The sequence below is a fragment of the Paroedura picta genome, chromosome 2 (assembly GCF_049243985.1).
Source record: "Paroedura picta isolate Pp20150507F chromosome 2, Ppicta_v3.0, whole genome shotgun sequence".
NCBI lineage: Eukaryota > Metazoa > Chordata > Lepidosauria > Squamata > Gekkonidae > Paroedura > Paroedura picta.
Window position 1 is genome coordinate 151,478,445 of NC_135370.1, and position 13,473 is coordinate 151,491,917.

At 41.6% G+C, this 13,473-nt stretch overlaps 1 protein-coding gene across 33 annotated transcripts in view; it reads left to right on the forward strand.

The window, feature by feature from the left end:
* NRXN3 (neurexin 3) overlaps window positions 1-13,473 on the forward strand; it is a 1,515,064-nt gene that overhangs the window by 124,413 nt on the left and 1,377,178 nt on the right. For 31 of the 33 annotated variants that reach the window (XR_013228547.1, XR_013228548.1, XR_013228549.1 and 28 more), the window contains exon 3: window positions 4,358-4,375. The exons of the other annotated variants lie outside the window; for them this stretch is intronic. Coding sequence is in view for 27 of the 31 variants with exons in the window: in XM_077323384.1 (XP_077179499.1) it covers window positions 4,358-4,375 (18 nt within the window). In the remaining 4 variants the exon portion in view is untranslated. The remainder of the gene's footprint in view (window positions 1-4,357; window positions 4,376-13,473) is intronic. 33 annotated transcript variants of the gene reach the window in all.

Sequence of the window (13,473 nt, forward strand, 5' to 3'; positions counted from 1 at the left end):
CTCCTAGGTTTTAAAACATATCTTATGTTTTAATGTTAACATGTTTAGACTCTATTTACACCAGCTTGGTGTAGTGGTTAGGAGTGCGAACTTGTAATCTGGTGAGCCGGTTTGATTCCCTGTTCTTCCTCCACATGCAGCCAGCTGGGTGGCCTTGATAAAGCTGTCCTGACGGAGCAGTAATATCAGCGCTCTCTCAGCCTCACCTACCTCACAGGGAGGGGAGAGGAAAGGGACAGGAATTGTAAGCTGCTTTGAGACTCCTGGTGGAGAAAAGAGGAATATAAGAACCAACTGTTTTTACGTATGAATTATTGTAAGCTGCTCTGGGTCCCCAGCATATAACAACAGCATATAAATTAGAATATAAAATAAATTTAAAATTATCCTGTGAGTAGCAACACCAACAGTTAGTTATTTTAGTCAATCTGTTACTAAAGAATCGCTTTGGTGTCCAGTATATCCTAAACCTATTTTTGCTGAATAAGTTTCATTTTAATATCCATAGAGAGAGCAAGTATAAACTTTAAAGCCATATCCTACTGCTTGGGCAATTTAGCTCCTTATTCCATTTGTTCCTGAGACTCTGCATATCATCATACTTAATAATTGGCATCAAATATTTATAAACAAATATTGTAGGTTTTGTTTTCTGCATCAATTCAATTAGAGTTTCCAAAATCAGAGGAGCCTCTGAGACTACTTAATGACAGAAGGCCAGATTTACCAACAGATTTACAATTGTAAGTATTACTATTCCCCCAACCATTCAAACCTCCTATACAAAAAGATTTCTTCCCATTTTTAGTTCTGCATTGGCCCGTAATGTTAATTTAAAAGAAGAGCTCATATTTGTATCCCGCTTTCCTGAAGGAATCTCAAAGCGGTTTACAATTGCCAATCCTTCCACTCTCCAAAACTGACACACATGACTGCATGTGGAGGAGGAGTAGGGAATCAAACCTGGTACTCTAGATTAGGGGCTGCTGCTCTTAATCACTACACCAAGTAGACAAATGTAGAATTTGTTCTGACATTATGCAGATAGTTCTCTATCTGCAGAAATTCCAGGAGGGATCAGCTGTAGCATAAGTAGACTATAATGCAATCCAGTTAGAGAGGGGCACCAGACAAGAAGCCTTTGAAAGAGCCCAAAATGAATAGTCAACTATGAGGAGTAATCCCAGTAATTACTAACTAATATGCCTGACGACACAAACTTAAGATCATTGAATCCATATCCTCCTTCATTAAATGGGAGTTGCATCCTCTTTAATGAAATCCAAGTTGGTGAGGAAATCTACATAAATTTCTAAAATAAAGTGTTAATTCCATAAATATATCTACAAAGTATATTAAAAAGAATTGCATTGCATATAAAATGTAAATAAAATCCTAGGTATAATATGCATTTTGAGAGTATTTACTTTGCCCCATTAAGAGAAGTTTAAGGCTGTCCATGTGTCCAAATCCAATAATGTATCAGCAATTAGCTTGTTAAATTGTTGCATAATCATATCCATAATATCTCTAATGGTAGGCTGAGTGTAAATGTGATACCGCTGTGTGTAAATGTAATACCGGACATGCAACAGCTTTTGTAGAATCCCTAAGCATGCTACCAGGATTGTTGAAGTCCCATAATTCATTGACAACATTTGAATACGGTCTGTTCATTTTAATTGAATACCGAGGACTGGATGAATATGTTGGCTGGAAATGTACTAACTAGTTGTGAATGATATATGAGATAAAAGATTGCCAGAATGGAGATATGGGGCACAGCTTTGCACTGGATATGCTCCTTTCTCTAGGACTGGACACAGAGGGTTGCAGTGGGGGGTGAATTATCATGCTCTTGCTCACTTCTGTGTCGAGTTCTTTTGGGCCAGAGACCAGTAGCTGGTTGGTAGCGGCAGAGCGTAAAGCTCTTTTGGGGGCATAGGCAGGGAGGTGGCCCCTCAGGTACACTGGGCCCTGACCGCATATGGCCTTGAAGGTAATTACCAGAACCTTTAACCTGATCTGGGATTCAACTGGCAACCATTGCAATTGATGACAGATGGGCTGGATGTGGGATCTCCACGGTGTCACTGTGAGGTTCCTGGCCGCTGTATTTTGGACCAGCTGTAGTTACCGGGTCAATGCTAAGGGCAGGCCTGCATAGAGCGAGTTACAGAAATCCAGCCTGGAGGTGACCGTCGCGTGGATCACTGTGGCTAGGTGTTCTGGGGCGAAGTAGGGCGCTAGTAGCTTGGCTGGACGGAGATGGAAGAATGCCAGCTGTGCTACCTTTGTGATCTGGGCTTCCATTGTGAGGGAAACATCCAGGATCACACCCAGGTTCCTGGCCGAGTGAGCCGTAGTAAGCTCTACACCATCCAGGATGGGCAGGCGTGCTTCCTCACATGGGCCCTTCTTACCCAGCCACAGGACCTCCGTCTTTGAAGGTTTGAGCTTCAGACGACTCTGCTTGAGCCATCTCGTCACTGCTTCCAGGCAGCTGGCTAATGTTTCTGGGGGAGTCAGGGTGGCCATCCATCAGGAGGCAGAGCTGGGTGTCATCTGCATACTGATGGCAACCCAGCCCGAACTTCTGTATCAGTTGTGTGAGAGGGCGCATGAAAATGTTGAATAGAATAGGAGAGAGGACTGTGGGACTCTACAAGTAAGTTGTTGGCGGTCTGATGTTTTCTCTCATGTTGCAACCCTCTGTCCACGATCCTGGAGGAAGGAGATCAGCCATTGAAGGGCTGCCCTCGTTTTCTGGCATCGATGAGGCAGCGAGCTAGAAGCTCATGATCGACTGTGTCAAACGCTGCTGAGAGGTCTAGTAATATCAGCAGTCCTGATCCACCTCGGTGCAACTGGCGGCGGAGGTCATCCGTCAGGGCGACTAGCGCTGTCTCTACCCCATGGCCAGGCCGGAAACCTGACTGGGATGGGTCTAGAACCGAAGCTTCTTCCAGGTATTCCATCAGTTGGTTTGTGACTGCCCTTTCTACCATCTTCCCCAGAAACGCTAAATGCGAGATGGGTCGGTAGTTATTAGGCTCTTGCAGATCTAGAGATGTTTTTTTCAGCAGTGGGCGTACCACAGCCTCTTTCAATCCCTCCGGGAATTCTCCCGTTGGTGCTATCCTTGAAGGAAAATAAAAGTATTTATTCTAGTTCACTGCAAATATTCAACTGGCTTTATTTCTAAGATCTGAGAAGATCTCAGCAGGTGTGCTGTGGCAAATGTCAACATCTGGGATGAATAAACTAGCAAGAACAAACAAGAGAAGTTTATTTCTTTGTTTGCTTTTTTGGTTTATGTATCTATGTTTTCTGCTGGATTCACTGAAGTAACTTACAGTATTTAGAAAATGCAACATTCCAGTTTAGAAGCAGACGCCTCTCCCTTCCTCTCTGCTGCCCTGCTTATGTACTGTGTTGACTGAAACAGACTGTGTCGGAAGAGTTACTCTGAATTATAAAATTAATTTAAAGTTTGACAGAAGACCCTCGTAATCTTTTTTGTTTGCTTCCTTTAAAATAGTTTTCAAGGTTAATTTGATCATATAGCAGAACTATTGCATTGAGTGTTGGAAGAATTTATTGGATGATTTTTGGATTGTATCTATAGAGCTGAACATATCAAACTGTATTTTAGCAAGTCATACCATTGGTCCAATGCCCAGTTTTTAGCCTGGGGTCCTGTATGTGAAGCATACTCTGAAGTATGGCCACTTCCTGTTGAATGATGACCTGTAGAAACACCAACAAACTCTGAATATTGTCTGCAGTGAAGGATGGTCAAAGGGAACAGTGGTCAGGAAGAATGGAAAGAGCTAGTTTTCTTCCTAGCTCTTTGGGACTGAATTTGGAGCCCAGCAACTGCTCATAAATTCATGTGAACCCTTTCTGAAAGGGGAGCTGATGCCTCTTTCCTCACTGTAACTTGAATGTTCTTGAATTTATGTGAATGAAAGTATCCTGCTGCAGGGGCAATGTTATTTTTTGCTTGTCTGAAACAGTGTGTTAACTGAAATGGTGCCAATTATTCTTCTTGCAGGAGCTGACTTAGCTTGGGTCTATCTGATTCCGGAACCTCTCTTTCTCTCCAGACAGATATGACATCAGATTTATTTCTACATGCACAGTGGAGGAGGAGCCGATGCCCTTTTCCCTTGCATGGTGGGATTCTTGCTATAGATGGGTGACTTTCAAGCAAGCTTCTGATTTTGCATGAAATTGATTTCCATGCAAAGAAGCTCAGCTGCTTGTTGGTGCATGCATGTGTCTAATACTTTTTCTCTTTCTCTTTCTCTCTTTTCTCTCTCCTTTCCTGCTTCCTATGAAAATTCTTCATCAGATGCCAATCATGTTCCAGGTGAGTACTGTGTTTGCAAGAGTGGACGGTTGCCTTTTTTTGGACAAGGGTGAAAATGAGTAAGAATTCCAACCATGGGAGCTGGAAATAAAACTCTAGGTGAGGGTGGGTGGTGACTACATTATATGAATGGTCTCTATGGGTGCCTTGTAATGTCTTTTTTTGAGGATGTGGAAAATAAATGGTAATGCAAACTATTGCAAAATGCTATGTAAATAAAGAATAAGAAAACTAAATTGAGTTCCTGTGTTTTTCTGATTATAGCCCTTTTCAGGTATTGTTCGAAAAGGAAATAGCTACTGTGCCTGTTTCTAACACTACAGTGTGAATTTGACATCTAAAAGCTGTTTTATCTGAAGTATTTTAGAGCTTAAGAGCTAAAGTGATATAAAAAGTTGGAAGAATTCTTGTTACTGTTAAAAAAAACATCAGCATTCCAAAATGTTGCTTGGAGAGAAGTATTTGCTTATATTTGCTTCTTTGCTTATATCAGGAGAATGAATGAACAGATTTTATTCTTCTAAATTCTGTGTTTCTCAACTCCAAGGAAATAGTCATCCACAGAGAATGTTCCTTTCCTATTCCTTGCTCTGCGTTTTACCATCCTCATATGTAGCTTTCACTTCAAAGGTACAGGCTAAACAAAGTGAGTAAATAAGATGCTGTTTTGCAGGCCACAGATAGCTCACAGTCAAAGGTCATCACCCACCTCTGAGAGATGAGGGGCCAGACTGGACATTACACACACACACATATAATTTTTAAAACTGAAAAGCAGCAATAAATAAAGAGCAAAGGCCTTCACCTCTTCCTCACTGGATATTTTTGACTGAAATTGTCACAGCTGGAAGGTGTGTAGAGAAGAGTGGAAAGTGTATGGAGAAGAGTCTCCACTACTGGCTTCAGACATTGCCTGTACAGCTTCTTTTATACTATTGGCTAGAAATGGATTACACATATACATGGTGGCTGGAGCCTGCTCTTCAAATCCCACCAGAAGGTGTCGATTAAAATATATACCCTGCCTTTCCTCTTGACTTAAATATAGGGTTGCGAATGTCAGGTTGAAAAATTCCTGGAATTTGTGAAGGGGAGGGACTCCTTGGGAATACAATTCCTTAGGAAGTGATCTTACCTGTAGGGAAACTAATTTCTGTTGCCTGGAAATCAGTTGTAATTCTTGGAGATCTCTAGCACCATCTGGAGATTGGCAACCCTAGTCAGTATTTCTGGGATATATTCAGATCCTACCTGGAGTTAGCAACCCTGCTCAAGTTGCTATTAAATCATTAAAGAGTGAAAACAAATAAAACCCCAAAATGCCCCCTCTGCAAGACCTTGTTCCTCACAGCCCATCAGAAGCCCTGACAATGAAGGTAAGAAAGTAGATTTATGTCCCTCTTCTGTCTTCATTCAACTTCTTTAGAGTTTTCCTCCATTACTCAGTTTCTCTTTTATGGTGATCAATTAAAGGGTTATAGTTTTTTCAGTACATGGTGATAAATGAGGTCATGGAGTATTGTACACCTCTTTGCCATGATTCTGAAGGAGTGATTCTTAGCAATCATGATGTCAGTATCTTTGCGGAGTAATTTTGCCTAAGAACGCCACAGATACATGTGAAATATGAAGTGGATCCTCTGTTCCATGACTGAGATAATATCCACAAAGGAATCTCATAGAAAAGCAATAAAGCAACTATCTCATGCACAAGGTTTAGGGGCTTACTGAATCATGGGAAGAGTTTGGCAACATTATTGAAACTTCATGAAGACACATGACAAACATTTTTTATCATTACAGACTGATGGAGGGATTTCACGAAGATACTAGTGCCTAAAGTTGGCTTACCTTTGCACCTGCTTCACAATCATTCTCACACTTGCTTATTAAAATACATTCTTGTTACCAGTTTATTTATCTTAAATGGTACACATTGGTCTCTGGACTCTGTCTTATAAAAGCTGTTTCTTTGGACACTTGCATACAGGCCTTGTGCCCTCTCTTGTATGTTGTTGGGAAGCATTTTTATTTTCTGATTTCCCCAGAGCCTTGGGGTGCTCCTGTGAACTTCCAGGATTCTCCCTGTCCTTTCTGTGGGTTTCCTGAATATAGCAACATAGGAATAGCTGGCATCAGTATTCTTAGGGGCCAGTCCAGGCAGTGGTTTGGTAGATTTGCCTGATTTATTGAACCTTGTTTAACCCTGTTTAAATACTTATGTCCCATAATAAATCTGGTCTCTTCTAACATGCACCTAACCTGCATGTGTTGCATTCATGGGAACACCCCTATTTATTTATTTATTTATTTTACTGTGGATGGAATAAAATGTGGAATAGCTTTAACTCACATCCTGAGAACATTTTGCTTTTGCAGAGAGCTCCCTAGAATAAAATATAAGTGTGTTGTGGGACTGGATCTGGCTAACATTAGTCCCTCTGTTTTGTCCCCCACTGACCATTTATGCACTGGGAACTTCATGGCCCCAGTTCCCGTGCAGGAGCACAAATTGGGGGCGAATGAGGCACACCGGGCCAAATGCTCCCCTGTGTGGGTGCAAGAAGAAGAGGGGCAACCAGCCACAACTAAAACTCCAACCTGCAGCCCAGCATGAAACCTCCAGTGCGTAAATGATCAATGAGATGCAGAAAGGTTCCTAGGCCACTTCTAAGAGATAGGTTTTAATAGCCCCCTGTTTGAAAGACAGTTTGGGGGTGTTATGTGTCATCAGAGCTATTTACACACAGGCAGCAGGAGAATTGCAAAGCAATCTTTGATGAATTTTACTTGCCAAGTGGATAGAAGAGAACTAAAATGCCCAGTTGTTTAGATGGAATTTCTTGTGAATTAATTTCATCCCATTGGTTCTGGTCTGTCCCTCCGGGACAAAAGAGAACAACTCTGCTCCATCCTCTATATGGAACCCTTTTAAGTACTTGAAGATGGTTATCAGATCCCCTTTCAGTTGTCTCCAGGCTAAACAGACCAAGCTCCCCCAACCTTTCTTCATACGTCTTGGTTTCCAAACCCCTCACCATCTTTGTTGTCCTCCTCTGGACACGTTCCAGTTTGTCTACATCCCTCTTCAACTGTGGTGCCCAAAACTGTACTCCATGTGAGGCCGAACCAGAGGCCGAACCCTGATGATGATTAACTGTTGATGATGATGATAACCCTGATGAACACTTAACTGTGAAGCTATTGTGGCTGAATTTCTTGTGTTCCTGTATTTAGGAACTAATGCCATGTAATGTTTAAACCCAAGTGCTGATCCCTGTTTGCAGGAGTGCCTGTGTGTGGAGAAGTGATAGGGAAAGAAAGGTAGCATTCTCTTTACATTCTTTTCCTTCTTCCATTTCCAAATTTTTCTTCCCAAGCAGTTTCCATCATATGGTTTTAAACGAGAAGTTACAAGGGCTACACTCTCTCCTCAAACTGACCAAAGGAACTTCCTTTAAATTCCCCCCCCCCCAAAAAATTTGAAGTTTCCTACAGAAAATCTGCCTTCTTTTTCACCTGAACTGGTAGGATCTTTAATGTGGAATGGTAGCAATGATAGCTTTTGAAGGTAACAACAATTAATTCCATGATTTCCTTCTCACTGTCCTTTTGAATAAATTTATTGCTGAATGTTGCCTAACTGAAATTGTTCAGGCGAATTTAGGGATTTCTTTTGAAGGAACTTGAATGAAAGCAATTTTTTTTTATAATACTTTCTCAAGGGAAGTTTCCTACATGTTCATCTGGGATCTACAGGAGCCAATGCTGCTGGAACTGTGACCTGTTTCTTACCAGTAATGAATGTCTTTTCTAGGTGTCAGCTGGGGGTGGGGGGTGGGAGCCTATGTACTGGCAGAAGTAAGTAACAATAGAAACTAGGTTTGCCATCAAATCATCCCTAACTGGAAAATTTTGAGGCAAATTTGTTGGGCCAATGCCTGAAAAAATTACAGGGAAACAAAACACAACGCTTCTTCTCTAGAGTGCATAATTGGGTTTCCAGCGTCCTGTCCACATACTTTTGTTATGGATCTGTGACTCTTCCTTAGGGTTGGAACATCAGCTCAGGTTTCTATATCAAAATTGTTTATGCTGGTTCATAGGAACTGAAGAAATATCTTCATTGGGCCCAAACTCACATTTAAACCACTGGAATGCCCTAACCTGGAGGACAGCGGCTGTGAGCAAAGAATACGTAGCTTGGTTGCCATGTAATTTTTCAGCTGATTTTGCTTTTTCCAAGAGCCCCGTTAGGCTGAGCTGGATGGAAGTTACAAAGCAACGATATTGGGTGAACTGAGTACCACCCTCAAAATCGCTTGCCCTTTGCTGAGATAGTGCTGGCCACCCTATTGGTGCAAGATTCTGATGGTGTTTGCACCTTCTAATTTCGGTCCACTTCAGTTTTGGATAATTTAAAAGCAGCGTTGTCAGAAATTCAAACAAAATACAACTAAAAGCTGATAACGCAAAGCTATTTTTCCTAAAAGTAATGGGTAGCTACTATTTTGAGGTTAACTTGTAGGGTCTATTCACATAAAAAGAGATTATATAACTTTCTACAAAATTGCTGGCCACATGCCTGGACTCATAATTAATTTGTCACCCTTGATGCCATACATTTTCTTCCTATTGTTCAGTGTATAATGAGGACACCTGCGTGTCATTTCTTACAATCTGCATCTAGTAATCTCAGACCCTGCATTCTTGCAAATAGTGGTGAATTTAAAGTGTATGGTTTCACAATACACATTTGCTGTAACTAAAGGGCCAAACAAGATGCGCCAGTGTCCAACATGGAAACATTGACACTCTTTGAAAGCCTAACATGGGTGGTTCTAAAAAATGCTGTCCTTGAAAAGGTGTACATGGTAGAAAAAAGAGCACATAAGCCTGTAAAGCCCTGTCCAGGGAATAGAGTCCTGTTGGTACTCTGGTCAATTGGATTCAGTTTTCTCTTTGCCCTCTGCCAGCAAACAAGTGATTATTGATAATTATGTATATTTGATTGGAATAGTGGATGCTATAAATCTTTATACATAGATTTCTACATGCATACAGCTGCCTGTACATATAACTGAAGCAGGACAATTTTCCTTCTAAAGTTGGTTAAATAAATTTAATTATTTCCCCCGTCAACAGGCATATTTATAAATTGAAAATAAGGCTTCGTTTGGGAAATGTGCAAAGTAACACGGTGGAAAAGTAACATTTGTGTGCAAGTTGGATAGATTGGATAGCTTTTACTTGTAAATGTTGTAGGACTGCAGTTTTGGCCAACAGGATATTACCACCAAAACGTTTGGAGAAATAAAATCATTTTTTCAACCAGATTATTTTGCGGGTACATGAAGGTCAGGTTTTGAATGCTTTTTGAACACAGGTAGTGTTCTCTGTAGTTCACCCTGAGTGGCCTATATTCCAATTTTCTACGGACAGAATGAACCAAAGTAACATTTTAAATGTAGTTACTACTTATAAATAATCAATTAAACTGGATTAAAAAATTAACTTTTATTCAATACCAGGTATAGGAGAAATAAGGATGCTCAATACCAAGGCATAAAACTATTTACATATATCATAGTATTTGCTGAGTTTTAAACCTCATTATTAAGTTATAACATTTCAGATATTAACCCTTGAGTACATAGAATAGCTAATAGCCAATTTTTTTCTTGAGGTAAATATTGTCCTTTCCTCATATTAAGAGCATTTCCGCACATCAGTTAAAAAGCGTTATGCCAGCTGAATGGCAAAGCGCTAATTTTTTTGCACTTCCCAGCTCCTCCTCCCTTTTTTTCTGTCTTATCTTTGTCTGTCGCCTATTTGTACCTGTCACTCTCTACAACTGCTGCTGGAAATGGTGGAAGAGAGCAACACGCCTTATATGCGTTGCGCTTCCACCTGTCAATCAGTGCAGGCAACCAATCACCTTTCTCCATGTTTTAAAAGTCCCGCAATGCCCACTAAATTTTTTTTATGCATACTTCTCCATTGCAATACCATAGAGTCATAGATGTATAGTGCTTTTTGAACGCCACCCCTTATGGGATCACGAGTCCTTTGATACTTTAAAAAATTGATCTCATTTCTGATTTTTTTTGTGGGGGAAGAAAACTTAAGAGAGGCATGCCTTGTATTACAACTTTGAAAAAAAATTCTTTTATTTCTAGCATCACCTGCATGCTTGTCTACCTATTCATTGCTCCAGGAAGTTAGCAATTTTTAAAAATAAATTCCTGTCCCTGGGAACAAGGGAGAGGTAAGTGGGTGCGAGGGTGGGACAAGGCAGGGCCTTTAGCGCATTTGAGCCTCCATACCTTCCCTCTGCTGGTTGCCTGCTGGTTGTTCTCCAGTAGCTAGCACTAAATAGGTTGGTGAGTCCACTTTTTGTGATTCCACAACTAACGCTTTAAAATGGAAGATGTAGCCAGCTGATTACTGCCCAGATACTCAGTGTTGGCAATGTCATATTGAGTGGCTGGAATATAATGACTACATAAGGAAAGCATTTCACTAAATTTAACATGTGCAGAAATGCCCTAGGTATTCTCACAGCAGTGTACATTTGAGCTGTTCTCAGAAACCAAAATCTTTGAATGGTTGCCTTTAGAAACTGTGACCGCATACACAGGAGTAACCTACTACCCCCACATTTAAGTAACTATTATGGCCCAACATTTCCACTCATTTCACTGCTGTTGGGGAGTTAATTCCCCTGACGTTTTGTAACTTTTAAATTCTATGCCCTCTTTGATGTACATTGCAACACCACCTGCACGTGCCCCTCCCTGTTCTGCATATAGAGTAGAATCGAGGATCACTGTATTCAAAGACCAGTGGTCCCCAACCACCAGGCCGCGGCTCTTTCTCCCCGCCCCCCCCTGCAGTGAGAAACTTCCCAGGCCGCAAGCAAATCGGCCGCCAAAGCGGCCGATTAGCTTGCGACCCGGCAAACCTTTTTTTGCGGGGGGGGGGGGAGACGGATGTGCGTCTGCTGGCGCAAACACACATGCACGGCAGGCCCGTGAATGCGCATTTGCAGCAGCACATGGAGCAAAAGCGCATGAGTGGACCTAATGCGCATGCGTGGACCTAACGTGCATGCGCGGACTTGCCGCACATGTGCACATGTACAAAATTGCCACAAATGCTCGCTTGTGGCTGCGCATGGTGCAAACGTGCATGCACGGACCTGCCGCACACGCACGTTTGCGCATGTGCTGCCGCGCATGTGCGGTTGCTTGATTGTCCTCCCCCCCACCAGTCCACAGCCTAAAAAATGTTGCGGACCACTGCTATAGAGTTTCCCCATTCCTCCATGATTCTGAGATATTCATCATATCTAAATTGTCAGTGAGCTCCAAGCTCTCCAGCTCCCACACGTTGACTAGGAGACATCTAGGAGACATTGACATATAGACCCTTGCTATGTCTTCAGCAACTCTCTGCTTCTTTGTCATCACATACGGCCCCTCCTTCACAATCCTTTCCTCACTGCCAAGCTTTATTATGCTCCTATCAATATCATTTTGAGTATTTACACAATCGTTTCTTTGGACTAACTTGTCCTGAACCAGAGGCTCCTTTGCATCTTTCGGATCCTCCCCCCCCCCAGCTTAATTTAAAAGAGGTCACCTTTTTGATACCAACTAGCAATTTTATAAACTGCCCTGAGACAGCTGTGCCAATAGGGTTGGTCTAGAAATTTAAAAATAAATAAATAAAATAAATAAATCACCAGCAGCCTGGTTCCTTTTTGTTTCCAGGAAAGCCTGTCTGTTTTGTACAGAGTCGATTGTTCCATTAAGTTTTGCAGGGCCTAACAAATCCAAACCCTTCATCCTGGTACCACTTTCTCATCCCTGCCTTGAGACTCCTCTACTGACCTGTGCCTTTCTAACTGGCCCTGCATATGAAACTCAGAGCAATTCTGAGAAGGCTACTGTTGAGGTCCTGACCTTTAACTGTTTCCCTAGGAAAAAGAATTTTTCTGGCATGACCACACAATTACATTTTCTAGAGTCACTGGTGCCAACTTCCTCCATAACTTCTGACTTCTCCATAGCACTATCAACCTATTTAAAAAGCACATGATGCCCTCAACCTTTGCACCAGACTGGCAAGTCACCATGCGGTTACCTATGGCAGATCCCTCTCTCTCTATCCCTAATAATCAAATAATCCCACCTCCCTGCAACCACAGAGGGGAATCCTCAGCACAGTATTTGTCTGCCACTCAAAGAAGACGTCCTTTCTATCTGTGCATACAGTCTCCTCAACATAATCCAGACTCTAAGGGAACATGTTTGTTTAGCTGTATTTCTGTCACAAAGTCTCCACCTTTTAATTTATGATGAAGTTCTGTGAGGCTGGTGAGATTCTTTCTCCTCTTTTTTAAATACTTGTGTATTAGAGCTAAGGAACTGCACTTATATTTTTGAAATCCTGAGTTTAGTTAGGGAACTTTCAGGTAAACCACCAGTTTGCATTAAAAGCAATTCCCATCCCTGTTTGATGGAAAGAATCCAAGCAAGCATGGCAGGCAGTGCATTGAGGAATAAAGCCCAATTCTTGCTGTGTTGTTTGTTACGTTTTGTAATTCTTTCCTGCTGCCTTTCCGAGGTAGAAATGGCAGCCTTTGGGCCTAAATGGAACCATTCGTCTTCCATCATGCTAACACAGTCTTTTTGTTCCAGTCGATACACAAAAAAACCCTCTCCCCAATGTAGCACTGGCTGAGTGCAACAGGACAAGCTATAATTAAGAAGAACAAAAAGAATCTATCGTCCGTCACAGCTTCAATCTATTGTCATTTTAAGCTGTTTTTTAAAATACATTTCTCCTACTCCTTTATGTTTAGTGGTTTTAATTTTCCTGCTCTTTAAGTACTAAGAGCCCGAGCATAATTAACCACCATAAAAAGGACCATAGTTCCAAGGTTTCCATTGTAACTACCCCACCCCACCAAAGTGCCCCCTAATAAGTCCTCAAACATGAGGGCCACTGTTTAATTACATCGTGCTTTGCATGTAATTGTGCTGTGACGCTACTTTTTAAAATGTCCTTCTGGCTTCATGGAGATCCAGGGT